Source organism: Sinocyclocheilus grahami, unplaced genomic scaffold (genome assembly GCF_001515645.1).
Source record: "Sinocyclocheilus grahami isolate Dianchi unplaced genomic scaffold, SAMN03320097.WGS_v1.1 scaffold303.1, whole genome shotgun sequence".
Taxonomy (NCBI): Eukaryota; Metazoa; Chordata; class Actinopteri; order Cypriniformes; family Cyprinidae; genus Sinocyclocheilus; species Sinocyclocheilus grahami.
The window spans coordinates 696,674-721,938 of record NW_015505482.1 but is presented as its reverse complement, the minus strand read 5'-3'; the positions used below and the strand labels follow the sequence as shown (position 1 = coordinate 721,938).

At 36.3% G+C, this 25,265-nt stretch overlaps 2 protein-coding genes across 2 annotated transcripts in view; both read left to right on the top strand.

Annotated features, from left to right (window-relative positions):
• znf512b (zinc finger protein 512B) overlaps nt 1-15,831 on the top strand; it is a 73,931-nt gene extending 58,100 nt beyond the window's left edge. Inside the window, exons 10-17 of the mRNA XM_016293506.1 lie at nt 2,590-2,679; nt 6,091-6,189; nt 10,405-10,593; nt 10,728-11,090; nt 13,183-13,284; nt 13,497-13,559; nt 13,689-13,787; nt 15,133-15,831. Coding sequence (XP_016148992.1) covers nt 2,590-2,679; nt 6,091-6,189; nt 10,405-10,593; nt 10,728-11,090; nt 13,183-13,284; nt 13,497-13,559; nt 13,689-13,787; nt 15,133-15,501 — 1,374 coding nt within the window. The 3' untranslated portion in view covers nt 15,502-15,831. The remainder of the gene's footprint in view (nt 1-2,589; nt 2,680-6,090; nt 6,190-10,404; nt 10,594-10,727; nt 11,091-13,182; nt 13,285-13,496; nt 13,560-13,688; nt 13,788-15,132) is intronic.
• A 6,997-nt stretch (nt 15,832-22,828) lies between these two features.
• Nucleotides 22,829-25,265, top strand: part of uckl1b (uridine-cytidine kinase 1-like 1b) — a 40,778-nt gene continuing 38,341 nt past the window's right edge. Inside the window, exon 1 of the mRNA XM_016293470.1 lies at nt 22,829-22,922. Coding sequence (XP_016148956.1) covers nt 22,849-22,922 — 74 coding nt within the window. The 5' untranslated portion in view covers nt 22,829-22,848. The remainder of the gene's footprint in view (nt 22,923-25,265) is intronic.

Genomic DNA, 25,265 nt, shown 5'->3' with positions numbered 1-25,265 from the left:
GCTAAAATAACAACAACTTACTGACACATAGTAAGAAATGGCTATAAAAACTGAAACAGAAGTGAAACAAGTAGTAGGAAAGAGGAGAAATAAAAAGCGATACTTATTATATTATATTAGTATATTATTATAGTGTTATATTTCAATTTCACAAAGAAACGTACAGTATTTTGTCCAAGCAATAATAAAAGGACACATTTAATTTATAATTTGTCTTAAATCTAATTTGTTAAAATAAATCGTGAATCGAATCGTGAGCTGAGTGAATCGTTACATCCCTAGTTGAGACTTTATGATTTTTTGTCAGTTAGCAAACAAGAAAAGTGTTCAGGAAACCTATTTGAAAACAGTGGTTTGCTTGTTTATCTTAAAATACTGATGACAATTCACCAACCATGAAATCTAACTTATTACATGTAACAAGATCATAGTCAATAATAACAATAGTCAGACACCTCAACAGACTACTGTCATTGACGTTTGCGTTGACCTCAAGAGGAATCCACACTAATTCTTCAGCCAGCTGAAGGTCTTGTTCCTCAGTTATTGGTAACCCAAACGTCCCATGGGGACTTTGGTGGATTGGACCTTTCGTACAACCGCGCTCCTCCAACGAAGACAACAACTGTCTCAGTTTTCGAAACACATCAAATATAATGTGGCAGATGTGCTCAATCTCTTCCATATGAAGAGGGACAAAGCCTTATTCATCACTGACTGTAAATCATATCTAAAAACATTCTTACATAAATTGTCGCGCTCAATTCATTGGGAAGGTTTATGTAAAAATGGATTTATGAGCGATTTGTTCCACTTGGATTTCATGAATGAGGCCCAAAGAACGATAGAACGAAAGAGAGGGAATCAAACCTTTAATGTATGACTCTCCCTCTGTTGTTTATACACCCAAACCGCAGAGGAAGCGAAGAGGAGAATGTTTCAGGCATGCAATTAGACACCTCTCTCTCAGGACCTCGCACAGGGGGCCGGAGGGAGCCATTAGGGGCACTTTATTGATTGGGCGTCTGTGAGTGGCCCTGCCCAGTGTGCATCTGGAGTAGAGACTTATAGTGGCAGCCCAGTGTATGGCAAAACTCTATAAAAATGATGACACGTCTATTAAAGAGGGAATCGATCGGCTGCGTTATTGCGGGGTCACAAGTAATTGTAGTTTCTCTGGCCTCTTCCTCAGCCCTGTGTGAAATCAATGATGGCTATGATGGGCATTAAGGGGGAAGACGTTTTATAGCAAAGGAAATGTATTAAAATGATAATCATTGACCTTATTGACATTTTTGTGAATGTCAATGCAGAAATAAATATATAGTTCCGTCATGAAACTCTAGATGGCGCAGGCGACTGGTTGTTAACGTAACCGACTTGGCACAAGCTGATTGGTTCATGCTGCATATGCAGCCAATGAGCTTACTACCTTGCATTTATATGGCTGGCTAGCATTCACTTGAGATTCCTGCAGTGCGCTTTCAGAGTTCTCTGAAACCCTCCACCTTCCCCAGCTCCACCTGTATAGATCTGCTACGGGTTATTTTATATGCTATTTTTGCAGCAGCAGTATGTCTTATATACTCATGGCACCGTATCGCCGTATGCATTGGCAGTAGCAAGTTCTTGTACTTGCTTGCAGCAGCAGCAATGATATACAACTACAGCAATAACCAACAGCAACAGCAATTCAGCAGCAGCAGATCTATTCCGCCAAGACCAAATACATTAACATTGTCATATCCATCACCTTGCTAAAATCTTCAGAGAGTTGTCATGATTGAAATATACTTTTATTAAGCGAGGATGCATTCAATTGATCAGAAGTGCCAGTTAGGACATTTACTGAATAATGTGAAAGATTTCTATTTCAATTCTTCAGAAAAGGTATCACAGTTTCACAAAAATATGAAGCAGCACAACGGTTTTCAGCATGGATAATAATAGGAAATGTTTTTTGAGCAGCAAATCGGCATATTAGAGTGATTTCTGAAGGATCATGTGACACTGAAGACTGGAATAATGATGCTGAAAATTCAACAGAACAATAGAAACAATAGAAAGGTTTCTTTGTTGCTGGATGAAGATGTTTGTCTTGTGGTAAAAAAAAAAATGGTGTAAATAGGCCTTGAACTTGTTCAAATAATTTACATTTTTTTGCATTGCATTTTTTAAATAAATAGTCCTTCATTTTGAATAGTTATTTTCTTCACCGTATTTTTTTAAGTGTGTAAAAGTTTTAGTATTAAAGGTCAAGTGTGTAATTTTTGTGACATTTTTGTCGCCACACACAAAAAAAAATAATAATTCAATGGCCATTATGCCTTTGAACTGAATTCACGTCATTGTCAACAGTCACAGTTGTCATGTGAGGCTGGTAGGGAATATTTCAATGCTTTTCAGAAGAATAATACAAATGCTTTATTTGTACATTACTTTATTAGTTGACTGCTTCAAGGGGAAAAATACATAGTTTGCCGTTTGTATTATTGTAACTGGAACATCAAATATAAAATGTCACATTTATAACTCATGATTTCATGATATTTGAGGTGGACATCCTAAACTGTGGTCTTTTTCTTGTAGCTGCGGGACGCTCTGAAATGTCAGCAGTGTCAGAAACAGTTCCGATCAAAAGCTGGACTCAATTACCACAGCATGGCTGACCACATTAAGGTGAGCGGCGGTGCCAGAACACATTTTACTTGAGCTTTTTGTAAGAATTGACTGCAGATCCATAGCAGAGCTCATCACCTAGATGTCAAAACAGATGAAAATTTATGATTTGAAATACAATGTATAAATCATTTAAACAATTAAAATTGCATCACTTTTAACATCAGCTTTTCTGTATATGAATGAAACATTCAGTCTCATGAAATGTGTTGTTCTTTCTCTTCACGCTGAGCCTTTTACTCCTTTGTGAAAAAGTACACTTCAGCATACTTTCAAAAAGGGTACTATTATGGAAATAATATAATTTAAAGGAAAAAGTGTTTTCAGACACATTGCATGTTATTTACAATTAAATTAAAATGTATTATAGTTTAAATTTATATTAAATGCAATTAGATGAACTTAAGAGTGTTTTTAATAAATCTTTAAACAAAATATCATAATTACTTGTGTTGTCTTTGAAATATGGTTAAAGTGTACTGCCATATGTTCTGACAGGCATTTATAGTAAACTAAAATATACTTTAATGTAATTTCTATTAAAATTTGTATGTCATGCATTAAAATATTTTTGTAATTACACATTTGTAATATTGAAAATGTAATTTAGTACATTTAAAATATATTAACTTTAAATGTAATATAAAAAACACTACATTTAAATTTATATCAAGTACTTTACATGTGCGTTAACATGTTACATGTTACTCGTCAACATGTTATGTAGTCAACACATCAAAATAAGTGTACTTTAAAAGATGACCAAATATGTTTTGATGCAATGTTTTAAATTGAACTGTACTGTAACTTTTAATTTGACATATTGCAAAGTGCACTTTTTAAATGTGTATTGAAGTGTGTTATGGAACGTATAAGTAAACCCTCTTTAAGTAGACTTCAATGGCATTTTATTTCATTAAAATTATAATATCTGCAAGTATACGTTTAAAAATATACTGTAAATGTACATTTAATACAATTAAGTGCAATTCTTTTCCCCAAGGGACTCGAGAAGATCTGAAACGATAGCATTTTAATATCTTTAATAACCTAGTGGAGCTGTGTGTGTACAGTATGTGCAGAAGAACAGTGTTTAATATTAGATACAGTGACCACTACAGAGAGCAGCTAATCTCTATTATATCTGACACCATCTCTATACTCCAGCATCACTTTAAGACCTAAAGCATCCATTAGGCTCTAACCATTAACTGTACATATGGGAAAAGGTCTAGCGCACGTCTAGTAATACCTTTTAAAACAGTCTTCAAGCAGTATTTCAACTGTAATGATTGTCTCCTGTTCCCCAGCCTTATTTCTTTACAGTAATAATTTCCTCAACAATCATCAGCTTTCCTGACAGTAATCTTTCTCAACGGCAAATCATGGTAATCTGCCTTATGAGTAAAGTTGATCTGTTTTTTTCCAGTCATGTTCAGCCAACATCTGAATAGGAACGGCACATCCCGTAATGATGACCCTTGTAAGGTTTAGTGTAAAAACATGAGAGAGAAACGCTGGTTAAAGAGGGCCATGAGGATGTAAGCGCCATCTGCCAAACTCAAGCATTAGCTGCAAACAATATTTCCAATGAAATGTGTTAAATTATGCACGACCAAATGTCTTACAAACAGTATGAAACATTAATGAGGATGTGCATTTAGGTCTGTGATTTGTTATTTGAGCCAGGTGCTGAGTCTCACTGAGCCAAACATTTGAGAATCAGCATAAGGTCTGGGCCACATTGCAGCTTATTCTAGCCAGGATCCGCCCACTTTGACAGGAAGAGAACGACAAACGTGTAAAGTGATTTCAGGGCTGGTTATCGTAGGTAGTTAAAAACTAAATATTTTAAAAAAATGTGTGATTCAATAAAATTAACATTATAGACCGAAAGCGAAACGTCTGGACACACTTGGCCTGAAAATGAAAAAAATGGAAACGGAAACCAAAAAAATTATTCTTTAAAACTGGACTTTCTCTAGACTATAACTACACATTATATTGTAAATAATAATATAATACTTGTGACTACACTTGTTCTTGCTTCAGGTGGCATCACTGCCGTAACATCTGCCCAACAATTTTTAAGATATAGAATACTTTTTGTGGATCAAAATTATTTTGTAGAAGTTCCTGATGTACAATATAATATTCTATATTTCTGCTGTAATTATGACAAAGCTGCTTTTTATTAACAGAAACTGGGAGTATTGATATACTAAATTAATTAACCATGATCAATTATTTGCCTCCAGAAATTTCTAGAACTGTTTGTTTTTCTTTAAAAACACTAGTTATTGAGGGGGAAATTAGTATTATTTCAGTTTACATCTTGATTTGCTGTGTTTTTTTAAATATATATTTTAAGTAAGATCAGAATTATTATTTTAAGATATTAAGATAATTTTTATTTAAATTCTTGACTGGGGCTGTCAAGCAATTCAAATTAATTTATCAAATTAATAATTACATTAATTGCAAGTTATTCACACATCAATTGAAAAGTATCGCCCAAAAGTCATTATTGTGTTTTATAGGCATTAAAAAGCTTTAGAAAGAAATATTTTCATTCAACATAGGATTTATTACACACAAACTTTTAAGGCTACAATGTAGCCATAATTTTTTTTTTCAGAAGCTGCATGTGAAGTAGCATTTGGGTATATTAACACAGAGGTGGCATGAGTGCATTTGCACTGAAATTATTATTGCATAAATAATGCTATGAAATGAATGGGATTTAAATCAGCATTAATGGATTTTTTTTTTTAGAAAACCTGATAAATTAATGAAATGATACTGTAAATATGAAAGTAAAACCACCAGTAGGTGACGGCAAGTCACTGTTAACGCGTGAGTCATTCAGTCATTCATAACTGATTTATTCAAATGGCTGATTCATTCAGAAACAAAGCAAATGACTGTCTTCATGAATAAATCATTGGCTCACTTGATTCACATTGAGAGCTGCAGGGTGATATACTGTAGCCAGGTGATGCAGTATCTCTCACACATCATTTAACCCTCTCCATTATCAGCTCTCCGTGTTTTGAGTGCCTATGGGTGTTAGCACTGACATATTTTGGTTTAACAGTCTGCAAGTAAATTTTTTTCAGTACAGAATTGAAGTTGTATCTCAAACTTAGTGTTTACCCTCAGGTGCTGTGTTGAGGTGTCTGGCATCCTGTTTAGATAGCTCATGTCTCATTTCCCCTGCTGATGTTATTAACAGGCCAAATACAGTGCTGTAAAAAGTGTTGCTGTTAACACGCCTTGAGTAAATGCCCCTCTATAAAGGCATCTGGCTTTCAGAAAGCAGTGATTGGAAACATACTGTTGTAAAGACTTGAGGAAGAGTTTCTGGAAAGAAACTAATGTGTTACAATGTATTTGTTTCCCCTTTGTAAGCCCTCAGCGAGTGAAAATGTGTCTGAGGAGGAGCAGGAGGAGAGAGCGAGGCTACGCTGCGTCCTCAAACAGATGGGCCGAATCAAATGTCCCAGTGAGGTAGGAATTTGTCACTGGTGCCTGTCGTCTGTCTGTCTCCCTAGACGCCACTGGCTGTCCTCATTTGTCTACTTTATGTCTCTCATTTTCTCAGTTTTGACTTTTGTCTTCTTGTGCACATTTCAGCTGTCTGTCTGTCTGTCTCTCTGTCTGTCTCTGTCTGTCTGTCTTCTGCTTTTTATTTATATTTTAAGATACCTATCTATCTATCTATCTATCTATCTATCTATCTATCTATCTATCTATCTATCTATCTATCTATCTATCTATCTATCTATCTATCTATCTATCTATCTATCTATCTGTCAGTCTGTCTGTCTATCTATCTCTCTTTCTACCTATCTACATATTTCTGCTTTTTATTTATATTTTAAGATACCTATCTATCTATCTATCTATCTATCTATCTATCTATCTATCTATCTATCTATCTATCTATCTATCTATCTATCTATCTATCTATCTATCTATCTATCTATCTATCTATCTGTCAGTCTGTCTGTCTATCTATCTCTCTTTCTACCTATCTACATATCTGTCTGTCTGCCTACCTGTCTGTCCATCTATGTCTCTGTCTGTGTGTCTGTAAGCATGTTTTTATTTGGTTCACCAGCTAGACCAGCACTAACCAGCTTGGAAATTCTTTTTAAGTTGGTCTTTTCAGCAGAGCAGTCTGGTTCCAATTACTACAGTATGAGTATGTGTGGAGAAAGTGATGAGAAGAGAAATAAAAAGTGGGGGGAAGAAGATGAGAACATTCCTGAAAAAACTTGCTTATTTGTCACTAAGGGCCAGATTTACTAAACAGGGCAAATTAGCGCAATGCAGAACCTGATTTTACCAAGTGTGACATGTTCCTGGATCAACATTTTTGTTGACCCTGGAACAACATTGTGATTAACCAATCAGATTTGAGGAACCAGTTTATAGTTTTTGTGAAGTTTAGGCTTACAATCAGTGTTTGGTGTTTGTGTCATTCATCTATCATTCATCAGTGTCATTCATCATTTCCTCTGATTTTAGGGATTACTCATGGTTAAGGTTAGGTTTAGGTGTAGGGATATGGTCAAGACTACATTTTTGGATTAAAATGTTGTTCCAGGGTCAGCAAGATATGTTAGAACACATCTAACTCAGCAAAATCAGGACGTGAATACGCCGATGGGAGGGGGAAAATTCTGCATGTGATTTATTGACAAGGTGCACATTAAAGAACACAGACACAGCCAGATCTTTTCCAAAATGACCAGCGCAATCTACCAGGAGCAGCGCAAAATACCACCTGCTTTAAGACATGCTTTTTTGGGGCATTAAATAATACCACAAATACGGGTAAAATAAGTATTGAACATGTCACCATTTTTCTCAGTAAATATATTTCTAAAGGTGCTGTTTTCATGAAATTTTCACCAGATGTTGGTAACAACACAGGTAATCCATACTTACAAATAAAACAAAACAAATAAGTTCAGAAATTAAGTTATGTGTAACGAAGTGGAATGACACGGAAAAAGTATTGTATCACTGAAATGTAATACTTTGTTCAAATCCTTTGTTGGTAATGACAGCTTCAAGACGCCTCCTGTATGGAGAAACTAGTCGCATGCATTGCTCAGGTGTGATTTTGGCCCATTCTTCCACAGAGTCTTCAAATCTTGAAGGTTCCGTGGGCCTCTTCTATGAACTCTGATCTTTAGTTCTTATTTTCTATTGGATTCAAGTCAGATGATTGGCTGGGCCATTCTAGCAGCTTTACTTTCTTTCTCTGAAACCAATTGAGAGTTTCCTTGGCTGTGTTTGGGATCATTGTCTTACTGAAATGTCCACCCTTGTTTCATCTTCATCATCCTGGTCCTGTAGGTGTTGGGACTGAAACAGCAAATATGAATTTCCACTGACTAGGGGCAGGATTGCTTTCTAATCACTGATGGATTTCAGCTGGTGTCTTGGCTTTCCATGCCTTTTTGCACCTCCCTTTCTACATGCGTTCAATACTTTTTCCCTGTGTCATTCCACTTTATTACACAGAACTTAATTTCTGAACTTATTTTTGTTTTCCTATCTATCTATCTATCTATCTATCTATCTATCTATCTATCTATCTATCTATCTATCTATCTATCTATCTATCTATCTATCTATCTATCTATCTATCTATCTGTCAGTCTGTCTGTCTATCTATCTCTCTTTCTACCTATCTACATATCTGTCTGTCTGCCTACCTGTCTGTCCATCTATGTCTCTGTCTGTGTCTGTAAGCATGTTTTTATTTGGTTCACCAGCTAGACCAGCACTAACCAGCTTGGAAATTCTTTTTAAGTTGGTCTTTTCAGCAGAGCAGTCTGGTTCCAATTACTACAGTATGAGTATGTGTGGAGAAAGTGATGAGAAGAGAAATAAAAAGTGGGGGGAAGAAGATGAGAACATTCCTGAAAAAACTTGCTTATTTGTCACTAAGGGCCAGATTTACTAAACAGGGCAAATTAGCGCAATGCAGAACCTGATTTTACCAAGTGTGACATGTTCCTGGATCAACATTTTTGTTGACCCTGGAACAACATTGTGATTAACCAATCAGATTTGAGGAACCAGTTTATAGTTTTTGTGAAGTTTAGGCTTACAATCAGTGTTTGGTGTTTGTGTCATTCATCTATCATTCATCAGTGTCATTCATCATTTCCTCTGATTTTAGGGATTACTCATGGTTAAGGTTAGGTTTAGGTGTAGGGATATGGTCAAGACTACATTTTTGGATTAAAATGTTGTTCCAGGGTCAGCAAGATATGTTAGAACACATCTAACTCAGCAAAATCAGGACGTGAATGGGAGGGTGGGAGGGGGAAAATTCTGCATGTGATTTATTGACAAGGTGCACATTAAAGAACACAGACACAGCCAGATAAATGACCAGATGACCAGCGCAATCTACCAGGAGCAGCGCAAAATACCACCTGCTTTAAGACATGCTTTTTTGGGGCATTAAATAATACCACAAATACGGGTAAAATAAGTATTGAACATGTCACCATTTTTCTCAGTAAATATATTTCTAAAGGTGCTGTTTTCATGAAATTTTCACCAGATGTTGGTAACAACACAGGTAATCCATACTTACAAATAAAACAAAACAAATAAGTTCAGAAATTAAGTTATGTGTAACGAAGTGGAATGACACGGAAAAAGTATTGTATCACTGAAATGTAATACTTTGTTCAAATCCTTTGTTGGTAATGACAGCTTCAAGACGCCTCCTGTATGGAGAAACTAGTCGCATGCATTGCTCAGGTGTGATTTTGGCCCATTCTTCCACAGAGTCTTCAAATCTTGAAGGTTCCGTGGGCCTCTTCTATGAACTCTGATCTTTAGTTCTTATTTTCTATTGGATTCAAGTCAGATGATTGGCTGGGCCATTCTAGCAGCTTTACTTTCTTTCTCTGAAACCAATTGAGAGTTTCCTTGGCTGTGTTTGGGATCATTGTCTTACTGAAATGTCCACCCTTGTTTCATCTTCATCATCCTGGTCCTGTAGGTGTTGGGACTGAAACAGCAAATATGAATTTCCACTGACTAGGGGCAGGATTGCTTTCTAATCACTGATGGATTTCAGCTGGTGTCTTGGCTTTCCATGCCTTTTTGCACCTCCCTTTCTACATGCGTTCAATACTTTTTCCCTTTGTCATTCCACTTTATTACACAGAACTTAATTTCTGAACTTATTTTTGTTTTCTTTCTAAGTATGGATTACTTGGGTTGTTATCGACGTCTGTTGAAAATCAAGTCAACAGCACCTTTAGAAATATATTAATGAAAGAAAAATGATGACGTGTTCAATACTTATTTTACCTGCTGTACCAGTGAATTGACGAGCACAAATCTTAGTAAATCATGTTGCGTGATTCATTTAAATACTCCCCTCACATAAATTTACCGATTGAAATGGAAACTCCTACAAATGCATATTCAATAAGGTGAGTCGCAAAAAGAACCATGTCCACGCCTTTTCAGCACTATTTCCCACTGTGTGTCTTTAGTAAATCCAGACAGTAGTAATGCCAAATGAGGGTTTGCACTGGCATAAGCACTATCTGGCCCTAAGTATGTAAATGTAGTTTGTGTTAACAAACAGGCCCCTTCAAAGGAACGCTGTAACCCAGACTGTCAGCCTACAGATCAATGAGTGAAATAATGAAGTATGTTTGATTCTGTGTCAAACAGGGCTGTTCAGCTGATTTCTCCAGTCTGATGGGTTATCAGTATCATCAGAAACGCTGTGGGAGAGAGCTGCCAGATGGACAGAAGCCTGTCTTCCTGTGCCAGCACTGTGGTAAGACCTATCGCTCAAAAGCTGGCCGTGACTACCACCTGCGCACCGAGCATCCCGTCACCGCCCTGTCCACACACTCGGTGAGAATACACAGCCACGCTACACGTCATACTGCTAATCTAACATTGTGTGGAAAAACGTCACGACCAGTGTCATGTTATTGATCATGTTACTGCGTAATTAATCCAGATGTTTGTTATATCACCACATTTAGCTCACAGCTGAGGACTGGAAACAGGAAGACAGTAAAGATGAGGAGGATGTGCTGGAGGACGAAGAAGAGGAGGAGGAGGAAGAGGAAGAGGAAGAGGAAGAGGAAGAACCTGTGCAAATAAAGGGCAGAGAGAAGGCAAAGGAGAGAGTAGACGAGCCGGTGGAGAAGATGGAGGAGAGGAAGGAGGAGAAAACAGAGGTGGAGGAGCTGCTGGATTTGGAGAGGACACCCAGCGGCAGGGTGCGCCGGCGCTCGGCTCAGGTGGCGGTGTTCCACCTGCAGGAGATCGCAGAGGACGAGCTGGCCAAAGACTGGGGCACCAAACGACGCAACAAAGACGACCTCGTACCAGACATCAAGAGGGTACAGCAGTGTTGAAGTCACTTTGAAAATGCTACACTGGTCACACTTTATTTTAAGGTCCAATTCTCGCTATTAACAAACCATTAACTACGACTTTTACCTACTAAGTTGTTGCTGTCTGTTGAAAATCAAGTCAACAGCACCTTTAGAAATATATTAATGAAAGAAAAATGATGACGTGTTCAATACTTATTTTACCTGCTGTACCAGTGAATTGACGAGCACAAATCTTAGTAAATCATGTTGCGTGATTCATTTAAATACTCCCCTCACATAAATTTACCGATTGAAATGGAAACTCCTACAAATGCATATTCAATAAGGTGAGTCGCAAAAAGAACCATGTCCACGCCTTTTCAGCACTATTTCCCACTGTGTGTCTTTAGTAAATCCAGACAGTAGTAATGCCAAATGAGGGTTTGCACTGGCATAAGCACTATCTGGCCCTAAGTATGTAAATGTAGTTTGTGTTAACAAACAGGCCCCTTCAAAGGAACGCTGTAACCCAGACTGTCAGCCTACAGATCAATGAGTGAAATAATGAAGTATGTTTGATTCTGTGTCAAACAGGGCTGTTCAGCTGATTTCTCCAGTCTGATGGGTTATCAGTATCATCAGAAACGCTGTGGGAGAGAGCTGCCAGATGGACAGAAGCCTGTCTTCCTGTGCCAGCACTGTGGTAAGACCTATCGCTCAAAAGCTGGCCGTGACTACCACCTGCGCACCGAGCATCCCGTCACCGCCCTGTCCACACACTCGGTGAGAATACACAGCCACGCTACACGTCATACTGCTAATCTAACATTGTGTGGAAAAACGTCACGACCAGTGTCATGTTATTGATCATGTTACTGCGTAATTAATCCAGATGTTTGTTATATCACCACATTTAGCTCACAGCTGAGGACTGGAAACAGGAAGACAGTAAAGATGAGGAGGATGTGCTGGAGGACGAAGAAGAGGAGGAGGAGGAAGAGGAAGAGGAAGAGGAAGAACCTGTGCAAATAAAGGGCAGAGAGAAGGCAAAGGAGAGAGTAGACGAGCCGGTGGAGAAGATGGAGGAGAGGAAGGAGGAGAAAACAGAGGGGGAGGAGCTGCTGGATTTGGAGAGGACACCCAGCGGCAGGGTGCGCCGGCGCTCGGCTCAGGTGGCGGTGTTCCACCTGCAGGAGATCGCAGAGGACGAGCTGGCCAAAGACTGGGGCACCAAACGACGCAACAAAGACGACCTCGTACCAGACATCAAGAGGGTACAGCAGTGTTGAAGTCACTTTGAAAATGCTACACTGGTCACACTTTATTTTAAGGTCCAATTCTCGCTATTAACAAACCATTAACTACGACTTTTACCTACTAAGTTGTTGCTTATTAATAGTTAGTAAGGTTGTTGTTAAGTTTAGGTATTGGGTAGAATTAGGGATGTAGAAGATGGTCATGCATAATATGTGCTTTATAAGTACTAATAAACAGCCAAAATTGTATTAATAGGCATGCTAATAAGCAACTACAGTAGTCAATAGTGAGAACTGGTCCCTATACTAAAGATGTCCTTGCTATGTTTCTGGACCTTGATCATGTTAGGACCCTTGCTGTCTATGGAGGGTCAGAGAGCTGTCAGATTTGATCAAAAATATCTTAATTTGTGTTCCGAAGATGAACGTCTTTTGGGTTTAGAACGACATGAGGGTGAGTTATTAATGACAGAATTTTCATTTTTGGGTGAACTAACCCTTTAAAGACTATGAAAATATTAGGGCTGTTGATTTAACTTGTTAATTTGATGTGATTAATTATGGGGAAAATAACAAATTGGTTAAATGAATGAATAAATGACTCGCTCATGCCACCTACTGATTGTTTTTGTTTCACATTGAGAAAATCAGTTATTTAAAAAAAAAACAATTTCATGTTTCAGTATTAAAAAAAACAAGACATGTTTTGTCTCTCTTTTCTGCTACTTATTGCCAAACAAGTTGCCTTAGCCAGTATCTTGCTACTAAAAATGAAGTCAATAGTGTTTGTAAATTTTGGTAGTTACTCCTCATATACACTGCTTATTTTTTCATTTCTATGTACACACTTTCTTTTATAGCTCAACTACACACGACCAGGTCTCCCCAACTTTAGCCCTGAAACTGTGAACAGCTGGAAGAACGAGGTGAAGGAAAAAGGATTTATCTGCTGCCCCAATTGTGTAAGTATTTGTCTTGTATTTCTGACCGAACATTGACTTTAACAGCTGCTAGTGCTTCAATAACAGATTCCAACCTCAATATGAACATCTGAATGATATCAGTAGATGTAGGTTTGTTGGAGAACCTGAAGAGCTCTTGAAAGTTGTTTAAAAAATGTTGACATTTTTGTTGCTCAGTTCTTCTCCTCAAGTCTCTCTTGATTTTATAACAGAACTGCGAGGCTATCTACTCAAGTGTATCTGGACTTAAAGCGCACTTGGCAAGCTGTAACAAGGTATAAAAAAACCTCTGCATGCTTTGCTATAGTTAATTAATTGTAGATCATTTAAACTGCTGTACATGTTTGATCTCAGATATTGCTGATACTGTATCAACTTCACTGCTGTTATTGTTCTCCGCACAGGGAGGGGGCGACGTAGGGAAGTACACTTGTTTGCTCTGTCAGAAGGAGTTTAACTCTGAGAGTGGCGTGAAGTACCATATCAGCAAGACACACTCTCAGGTAAAGCAAACACTAAACCCGTGTACTGTATGCTTAACAAATTAAGCTGAGCACTTGCCCTTCATAGTCTTCTAGTATTAAGAAATGTTGACTGCTAAAAGGACCGTTCACCCAAAAATTAAAATAACCCCCCTCCACTTGTTTCAAACCTGTATGAGTTTCCTTCTTCTGTTTGACACAAAAGAAGATATTTTGAAGAATGTTGGTAACCTAACAATTGACGGTAGCCGTTGACTTCCATAGTACAGAAAAAAATACTATGGAAGTCAATGGCTGATAACAGAATTTTAATTTTGTGTGAAATATCCCTTTAAGGCCCGTTCACACCAAGTTCAATATGAATGAACAAGAAAAGACTTTGCCAAAAAAAAAAAAAAAAGGTCACTGTCATGTACAGTAAATTTTAGTTTCTTTAAAATCCATTGAAACAGAGAATTATATTCTTATTTTAATAATATTTTCATTAGTTCCTAAGTTTTATAAATGTATAGTTTACATTAAATTTTAACTTTTATTTTTAGCTTTTAATTTTAGTTTTTATTTTATAGACCTAGTTCTTTTGATATTTATTTATTTTAGTTTTGGTTTTAAGTTCAGTTATTGAGGAATCTGATTATCAGAATGTTTTCAGAATTATCTAAAATAACCAAGACATTTGAATTAAATTGACTTTTCATTTATGGACTTTTATATTTTTGAATAGATTGTAAAAATTAACCGGAAGGATTGGATTTAGCAGAAAATCGGTTAAATCCTTAAGTTAACTCGCTAATAATTCCGCTATATAGGCATGTGCAGGTTAGAGTTAATGTTTTAACAAAGGTCACAACATTTTGCCGTCATATGAAGATTATTTTATTACAGCTATATTGAAAAATATAAATTCTGCACACTACACAAGTTTGCATCATCACAAAAAAATATTTTAATGAGCAAAGTTTCAGTTAATCGACCTTCCCTTACAAGCAAGACGTTGCTCATTAAAATATTTGTGATGATGTGAACTTGAGTAGTGTGTGGGATTTATATTTTTTCTCATATTATTTCATATTTATAGGTTTATATTATATTTTCATCCAACACATCTATGATTGATTTGTGTGTGAAGCACTTTATTGTTCGAGTATTACAAAAATAGTTTCATATTACCTGTTCATATATTTTTCGTACCTTAGTTTCAGTTTTTAGTACACAAAACGTTGCTAACTTGAATTTTTTATCAAGGGGTCTCTAGGGATGAATATTTTCCTTCTAAAATGTTATACTTCTAAAAAGTCATACAAATTCACTAATAGTCCTTGATTATCAGTTCCTTTTTGAACTTGATGTGGCCTTATGTGCACAGAACTGGTTTCGGGCGTCTACCAACGAGGTGACCAACAACAAGAAAAAAGAGCCAGAGAGCAATGGCTTACAGAAGGACATGAAAAACGTAGTGCCTGGGAAGAGGAGGGGACGAAAGCCCAAAGAGCACCACCTGGTGACAGCCCCTTTTCCAGCAGAGACTCAGAGCTACAGCCCAGCTCCAGCTCCGCTTCCACCCCAGACCGTAAGCCCAGCCCCAGAAAGCCAAACCCCCACGCCCAACCCCATCACCAACACCCCAACCACTCTCCCTGCCCCAGTGGACAGTGGGAATCCAGCCCAAGCCAGAAACACACAGCCCCCTATAAAGAAACGAAGCAAAACTAAGAAAGCGCAGACCGCTGAGTAACATGGCTTTCAATCCGTCAACACCAGAAGGGATGCTTTCCGAGCTACTCCGGAGAAAACTTTAGTCAATTCGGTCACAGAAATGAAGGATGGCACAAAAGAATGAGCTCAGAAAGATGAACGGCAGAACGAGGGGATGAAAAACAGCAGAAAACAACGATATGCTCTTGTATTGATTTCACACTGATCTTTGTGTTTTTTAAGCTGAGTATATACATTATGTGTGTGCTTGTGTATACTGACATATATTACTCCTGTTGGTTTTTCATTCCATTTTTATAGTTCATTTTAATAAGTTGTTCACTCTAAAGGGGTCAATAACATTTAAGCTCCCAGCTGATATATATGGTGTATATATATATATATATATATATATATGTATATATACATAGGCCTTTATGGAAGCTTTTTTTAAAGCAGAAGTTACATTTCTACATCATTTTTGGGTAGTTACGTCAACATGTCCTGTGGTTTCATGATGTGTTTGAAGGTTTTTTTTTTTTTTTTAAGAATATCCAGAAAACAACGATATGCTCTTGTATTGATTTCACACTGATCTTTGTGTTTTTTCAGCTGAGTATATACATTATGTGTGTGCTTGTGTATACTGACATATATTACTCCTGTTGGTTTTTCATTCCATTTTTATAGTTCATTTTAATAAGTTGTTCACTCTAAAGGGGTCAATAACATTTAAGCTCCCAGCTGATATATATGGTGTATATATATATATATATATATGTATATATACATAGGCCTTTATGGAAGCTTTTTTTAAAGCAGAAGTTACATTTCTACATAATTTTTGGGTAGTTACGTCAACATGTCCTGTGGTTTCATGATGTGTTTGAAGGTTTTTTTTTTTTTTTTAAGAATATCAATCTCATTCAATTAGCATGATGAGCTAATTTACTGCTAACATTTTATCACGGTTGTACTCTGCTGTGTATATATATAATATCTATATATGAATATATTCAAAGCAATTCATTTTCGTCCGTCGGTTTCAAACAAGGTGCGTCAAAAAAGTTGGTCATCGTTTAGGTTGCTTTTCCTCGGATGTGTTTGGGAGTGTTTGGTCAGTGGCAGCTGAATGGAGAGTTGGATTTAGATTGACGACTGTTGTAACAGTGTGCTACTGTGCAATAGTGCTGCTTTCGTGGTTTCTTGTCCTGTCTCTTGCTCGGAATCGTGAGAGGTCTAAGCGCGTAGCCTTGTGTAACTCCCTATCCCGCGTCCCTTTGGGCAGTTTGGAGTAGTTTGTAGTTTGCTGCAGTTGACCCGGAGGTATTTGTTAAAACCTTTAACTGCTTTGAAATTTGGTAGTGCTGTGTGCTTTCATTTTGTCTGATTGTTTTTTATGGGAATAAGAGCTTGTGGTGCTTAATGTAGAAGGAGTATACAGTGCAGACGATTAGATAAATTAAAATCAATGATACTGATAATAACTACAAATGTGTGGGCAGGAAAAATATTATCCTCCAAAGCATGGGAATGCCCTTCGACATCTGTGATGTCATCAGTCCTTGATTAAACTTAAGAGGTCATTCACAAAGTAAAGGAATGAAAAACACAAGTTTTAGAGATGTGATTTTTAAAAGTTGAACTTTTATCTTGAGCGCTGCATTCTTAGATTGCCGTGCCATGTGTGAGATGCATGACACACACGTCCATCGCATGTTTACATAGAAAACCAATGGAAAAGCTGCAGTGGAATGCAAAAATGCATCCTGTGTGAACAGCCCCTAAGACTCAAACTGAAAAATTAAAACAGGAAATTTGGGTGAATCTCACAAAACCTGACAATAATTATTTCACCTCAAAATCAAGGCAAAGAAAAATTAAATTCTGTTTTACCACAAGGAAGTGAGGCTTTTTTAGGATAATTCATTTTTATGTGTATTGCAACATTTTTATGACAATTAAGCACATTTTATCTGCCTATTCTATGAAAGCCAGTTTTCGTCATGAAAATAAATAAATAAAAAAGGTAAATGCGTATTATGTTACAATTCTGAACTTTTTTTCACAGTTATGACAAAAAAAAATTAATTATGAGACATAAACATGCAACTGCACGACAGTCAGAATTGTGAAGTCGTAATTACCTTTTTTAATAAAGAAAAAAAACTATTATGAAAAAGTCAGAATTGGGAGATTATGAACTTGCAATTGTGAGAAAAAAGTCAGAATTCTAAATTTAGATTTTGCAATTCTGAATTTTTTTTCCCAGATCTGCAAGTTTATGTCTTGTTTTATTATTATTATTATTATGATTGTTATTATTATTATTATTATTATTAATTCTGTGGTGGAAACAGGCTTCCATACCATTCTTATTACCAATGTGAAAAAAAGTTAAATTTTAGTTCTCGTTTTTGTTTTGTTTTTTGAAAAGTATTATTTAAAATGTTTAGAATTTATACATTATATTATACAGTATTTGTAAATGAAATTTGTAATTTATTCATTTTTACAAAAAATGGTTGCAAGTAGTGATTTATGCTCTATATTGTAATTATAATTTGGCAAATGTGCTTAATAGTCACGAGAATAATGTCACAATGCAATCTTAACAATGCTAAAATTAGACTTTTATCCCAAATGTTTTTTTTCTTAGATTTTAGTGCCCATGTTTTTGTGAGATTCACCCGTTCAATTCACTTTTGATAGGAGTACAAGCAATGTGTGTGGAATGCACTTGAAGACCTCAGTGACTGTATGCAATAGTGAGAGTGTTTTGGGTGCACAAGCACGTGGTGTGAAGCATTGAAGAGCACAATCAGAATGGTCACTGCAGGCTTTATCCGAACGTTTCCGAATCGGAGAGCGTCTGTCCAAAAACAAACGGGACGTCCGAACGGTCATGCACATACTGATTCCCAAGCTTCTGATTGAGGCCTGTTTGAGGAAAACGCTGGTATTGCACTTTAACCCCTCCTCCCCCTCCCTCCTTATCTTTTACAAAAAATGGTTGCAAGTAGTGATTTATGCTCTATATTGTAATTATAATTTGGCAAATGTGCTTAATAGTCACGAGAATAATGTCACAATGCAATCTTAACAATGCTAAAATTAGATTTTAGTGCCCATGTTTTTGTGAGATTCACCCGTTCAATTCACTTTTGATAGGAGTACAAGCAATGTGTGTGGAATGCACTTGAAGACCTCAGTGACTGTATGCAATAGTGAGAGTGTTTTGGGTGCCCAAGCACGTGGTGTGAAGCATTGAAGAGCACAATCAGAATGGTCACTGCAGGCTTTATCCGAACGTTTCCGAATCGGAGAGCGTCTGTCCAAAAACAAACGGGACGTCCGAACGGTCATGCACATACTGATTCCCAAGCTTCTGATTGAGGCCTGTTTGAGGAAAACGCTGGTATTGCACTTTAACCCCTCCTCCCCCTCCCTCCTTATCTTGCACTTTGCAGGCACTGTTAGGCTTCCATTCTCTAACCTCAAATGAGCGGCTCTGTGTTGTGAGATCTCGGATCAGTTTCCTTTACATAAATCCACCACACGAGAGAAACTGATGGCAGACGGGCCACCCCGAACGCCTGCCATGTGATCCGTGCGAGGGAAGCCCGTCCTCCATTCCCCAATTTAGAAAGCAAATCTATGTCAAATATGAAATGGAAATTATGTTTGAAGCCATAACGGTCCCCTTGAAGGTGACTTATGGAAGCAGTGTGTCTTTTTATTCTTCCTCAGTTTGTATAAAAGATTATAGATTGAAAAAATATATAATTTGCAACATAAATTAATTATGTATTCCAAAACCTTAATAATTCTAACTGAGGTACTTGAAATCATGAAAAAGAAATTGCCATAAAATTATTAACATACAGGTCACAAATGGTAAAAAAAGGATAAATTATTAAAAATATATTTATCTAATGAGAAAAAAATAATAAGCTAAAAGTTGCATACGTTTATTTTATACTAATACGTGTAAATGTGATCTTAATCTCATAGTTGCTTAAGAAATCTAGGGTTGGTATGTCGTGGTTTTAGGCAAAAGGTGCTAGTAGCCAATCTACCTTAGTTAATGTTGCGCATGAAATTGTGAAGCAGTTAGTCTACCTTGCCATCGAGTCCCACGTTTCTGACATGAAATACTGTAGCAGTTCTCATTTTAACTGTCCTGCATCAATGGCACATAAAAATCTTCTGTGGCTTCCGTCACACTGAAATCCCCCTACCACACTGTAAATGGTTGGCTTTTAAAATGGTGAATCTCACAAAACTGTTAAGAACGTATCTTATTTCATCCAAAAATCAAACAAATTAATAAATAAAAAAATATTAAAAAGTGAAAAATGTCAATGCAAACACACAGACACACACACACACACACACACACACACACACATATATATATATATATATATATATATATATATATATATATATATAAAATAATAATAATTAACCGTTTTTAAATTACTAGATGTTTTTTTAATAATGAATAATTATTACAAATAAATAATTGTGATGCGGTAATTTAAAAAAGGTTAATTTTTAATTATTTATTTTTAATAAATATTTGTCAATTTACTATGTAATGCAAATGTAAAACATTTTCAAATGTATTGTATTATGCGAAATGTCTAGATGCATAAGCATCATTTTCTTTAAGCAAAATATTTATTTATTTTTATTTTATAATGCAACCTTGGCATGTTCTACACATTTCTTACATCATATTTCATCCGCCACACCCTCCCAAAAATGTATAGTATAGTAAATTAATAAATAATTCTTAAAGTGCCCCTATTGTGCCATTTTTATGGTTCCTAATATTGTTTTTGGAGTCTCCTACAGAAAATATAAACATCTATTATTTATCATACGTACAGGTTGTGATTCAGTGGAGCAGCTGGTCCAAATAAACAGGCTACTGATCCATCTTTCAACAGCAAGTGTTTTGTGAATCCCGCGATGAACTCCCCGAGATTAGAGAAGCGGTCGTCAGCAGAATGACGTGTTTGTGGGCGGGGTCAAGTTGTGCGCGACCGGTCAACGTAGAACATAGGCGCGTATTATGCAAATGTGTTACCCCGTGACGTGTAGCCGTCACAGAAGTGGGATTTGAATTACTAACGACTCGTTTCAGCTGTTCAGAGTCGATTCTTTATTTTGGGAGACAATAACTTTATTTATCATGCACTTTCAGCTTTACAACTTTGCAGATCGTTTACATTCACATACAGCTACATTACATACTGCATGAAAGGCAATACTGGAAATTGGCATAACAGGGGCACTTTAAAAAATAAGTAACTAAATAAAAATCTAAATGTACTACATTACATTTTTTACACTGTCATTTGATTTTCCATTAAAATGCAACATTAACATGTTCTTCATAGGTTTATGAGATTCACCCTTCAAAGATTCACATACTATTGAGTGAACAAGAGTAGAGGACAAGGCAACGCAAGTATCCTACATGTTGCCAGGCTAAATCTGAGATAGGAGCTCAGTGTTGCTCACTCTATGACATTTCTGACTATGTTGTGTTTTATACGGTCACTGAGCTGTAATGAAACCTTAGACAAGCAATGTGCTTTGAGTTTGGCCCAGTAGAATGTATCTTTCTCAATGGAAGTTTAGTTGTCCATTCGCCATCTCATCACACGAAAGGTGGCGTGTAGTTTCCGCTAGGAATATTGTGCGTGGCTTCAATTACCCGTCTTCCTAGATTATGTGCCGTACACATATGCAGACGTTGTACGATCATGACACTGCAACAGATTTATTTCGAAATTACAGCAATAGCTTGCAGTCGAACGCACTACAGCAACGATACATATGATTTCCAAAGCTTGGTGCGAACTGTATTCGCTTTCTTTGGCTTCTTTGCTTCTTTCTTTGTGACATAGTTGCTTTAAACTATTTGAATATGATCTTGCGCTTTTCTATACAGGTCAAAGTACATGTTGAAAATGTCCTTTTGTCCAAACCGCTGTACGCAGTGTGTGTATGTGTGAGCGTGTGTGTGTGTGTGTGTGTGTGTGTGCGAGCATGAATGTGTGTATTTCTGTATTTAGTGCACTTGTAATCCCATTAAATAGGCTTGAATATGGAGTGTCGGTAGAGATTTTGGTGAATTTGATTGTGTGCTGTGGAATTTTGTACTAAGGGGGTCTGTAGAAAGTAAAGCCCCCTACCAGTTTTTAAAAAGCATTCTTTTCTTTACTTCAACTTTTGTGTGAAATGAGGATTTACGAAGTTAGACTTTGACCCATCAGAGGTCTGACGGAGAACGTCCTCAAAGAAGTTTACAAATAAAAGTCATTGTGTTCGATTAGAAATGAGGGGGTCCTGACGGCCCTGGGTTGAGGTACAAAAGGATGATCCAAAAATCCTCTAGAAACTGTTCAATCTATTAATACTTATCAAATAATGAGAGTGATGGGCAAAATGATCTTTTATTCCTTTAAAGTTTTTACCTAGGTTGGCAAGAGTTCTGAATCTAAACTATTATTTATATTATATACCCCTCAAATAATTAATAAAATGTTGACAAAGATTTGACTGACTGATTTGTTTGTTTTCTTGTGTTTGGATAAATTCAATGTCAAATGTCACCCCAAAATCAATAGGGAGAAATATATATATGTGTAATTTTTGTGGAAATCATAATATTTGCTTATTTATGTGAAATAAATCTTTTGTAACATTATATACTGTCACTTTTGATCAATTTGATGCATCCTTGCTGAATTAAAGCATGTATTTATTTCCTTCAATCAATCAATCAATCAATCGACAAATATTGCTGATCCCAAACTTTTTAACAGTAGTGTACATGTATATACTGTATATATAGTTTTTTATGATTTGTGACAGTTCATGTGTGTAGAATGTTGTTGTGGTCTTTTTGTGGATTTTAGTACACATGCTCTTTATTATTGTATGTCCTTATAATCAATTAAATTACTATAATATTAAAACACATGGCAACTATTAAGGATCTTCAGTATGTGTATATATCTGATCTAATTAATAAATGCCTTTACTGTCACTTTTGATCGATTCAGTGCATCCTTGCTGAAAAAAATACATAGATAAAATATATATAATCAATATGTAATATTATAATATTTTACTTAAAGAAATTTCAGCATATTAGATGTTTTAACAGTTAGCATAAGTTCAATTCATTAAGCAAACGCTACCACGAGGTATCCCTTCAACTGTACATACAAATATACTTTACAGTTTACATTCTGGGATTTGTAGTTCTCTTTGGCTGAAGACACGCACGACCCTATGAATTGTGGAACTACATATCCCAGCAGCATAAAGTCGCAACAGCTGATTGTCAAATAGGAAACTAACAATGTCTGCCGTGTGCGGAGACGGAAGGGTCTCAGCGATGGAGTGCGGAGATAAATCGTCTATGTGCTGCCCAAGGTACGTTTTAAGCTCTTTACCGCCTAACCTCGAAGTTATTAAGACTCCTGTTTTCTTAATTATGTGTGTGTACATCATTAATTTGGTACCTGTCTCGCGCGTGGTGCTGGAGTCACTGCTGCATCTCGCTTGTTTCTAAGACTTCACAACACACATGTTAATCATACACGTCTGGTAATATTTATAAACGCCTCCTAGAATGACAAGAAGTGTGGATACTGGTTTCGACAATAAGCAAAGGATTATGAAATGATGACCCTGTTTCCTTGTCTGTCTTCCGTGCGTCTCTCCACAGAATCTGGTCCTTAAATATGTTTCAAATGGCTTCTTTTTCAAACGTGCTGTGGGTAAATGTGTGTTTCTGCTCACTGTTGGTGCACAGCATATAGTAGTGACTCTTATTTGCATAGCTATGTAATATCATCATCCCCGTTATATCTGTGCACCGTTTCTCAGCCACACCTAATTATTAACTTGCATGTAATTAAACTACTTCCTGCACAACATGTGAACACAACCTGTAGTCGAGTTGGTTTCTCATGTATAGATAGTGTTTTGAACTAATGCATGGAATAAATGATGAAAGCACACAATGGTTTCCGCTATACACTGTAACTGTATTATAGTTTATATATTTCTGAAGCTGATCTCTCACTCTCTCCTCGAGTCACAGCTGGCTCATTCAACCCTTTACTAGCAGAGCTCATGTTACTGTATTTACTGTACACACAGCCAGCTGCTGGGGAATGATCTCCATGTGTGTAAACTGACATGTGTAGGACTGAAGTGGAAAGAGGACGTCTTGACCTTTGGGAGCGAAATCTAATAGGAGAATAAAAGGTTTAATAGGTTATTGTCACACAAAGAATCGTTCAGCACATAGACGCACCGATACATCCATGATTATGGATCAGCTCTTCTGGTTTTTGAACTATATATTTACTATATATAGGTTTCTATATATTCAGAAGTTTGGTAAAGTCAGTAAGATGTTTTTAAAGAAATGAACACTTTTGTATTTATAATTTTGAATGTATAATTGTACATTTATAATTCTTTCATTAAATTGATCGAAGGTCATAATAAGGGCATTTGTGATGAGAGATTTCGGTTTCAAATAAATGCTGATCTTTTGAACTTTCTATTCATCCAAAAATTCTGGGGGAAAAAGTATTGTAGTTTCCACAAAAATATAGACAGCAATCCCTTTTTAACATCAATAATAATAATAAATGTTTCTTGAGCAGTTCAGCATCTCAGAATGATTTCTGAAGGATCGTGTGACGCTGAAGACTGGAGTCATGATGCTGAAAATTCAGCTTTGCGTCACAGGAATAAATTACATTTGAAAATATATCATGCAGTAATCAGAAAACAGTTCTTTAAAACTGTTAAAAATAGTATTGCATATACTGTGTTTTTGATCAAATAAATGCAGCTTTGGTGAACATTTACTGACCCCAAACTTTTAATTTAAATAATATATGTATGTATGTATTAGGGGTCGACCGATATGTGTCTTTCAAGGCCGATGCCGATACCGATTATTACAGATCAAGTAGACCGAGAAGCGATATATATATGTCTGGTGTAAAAATGAAAATTAATGTCAAAATTAAGAATAACAAGGGCTCTGATAAAAACTGCCTTCCCTGGTGTTGGTTGAGTGTAGTACTCCCACAGTAAACTCTTTATTTTAAAGAGGTAAACTCTTTATTTTTTGGCAAACAAAGGGTTTACCATTCAAATGAAAACATGGAAGAAATAGCGAATTGTGTGATTATTCTTTTAAACAAAAGTTGTAATAATTGTTGTAGTAGTCAGAGGTTAAAGAAAAAAAAAAAATCTTTTGACTGAAAATGTTTCCTCGGCCAAACCCCATTCCTCAGCCATACCTGTCACACACCCAGTTTAAGAGCAGTGTTTTTCTTCTTGTAATCAAGAGCGCTTGTCCTCCTAATTAAAAAAAATTAAGGAGCACCTTCTGATCAATAATCAAAAATTCTGATCAAAAATTAGCCTTCCTAAAATGAGGTGATTAACAGGGGCATTTTCTTTTTATCTTTTGCAATGGCATCATTTTCATCTGTCAAATTCAAAAATGTATGTTTATAAGCTTTTTAAAATGTCTATTTAAAACACTATAATAAGAAGTAGAATAAGACAAAAAAGTTACCAATCATGAAATTAGTGTTAATGAAAAATTTATTTGTACTAGGTGGCACAGAACACAAAAGTGGCTTGTAGGTACATTTTCAGACATTCAATGAGGCTCAGAGGTGGCATGAGTGCAATTAAATTCATAAATTCATGTGGAGATTAATGTTTTAAATATAACATTTT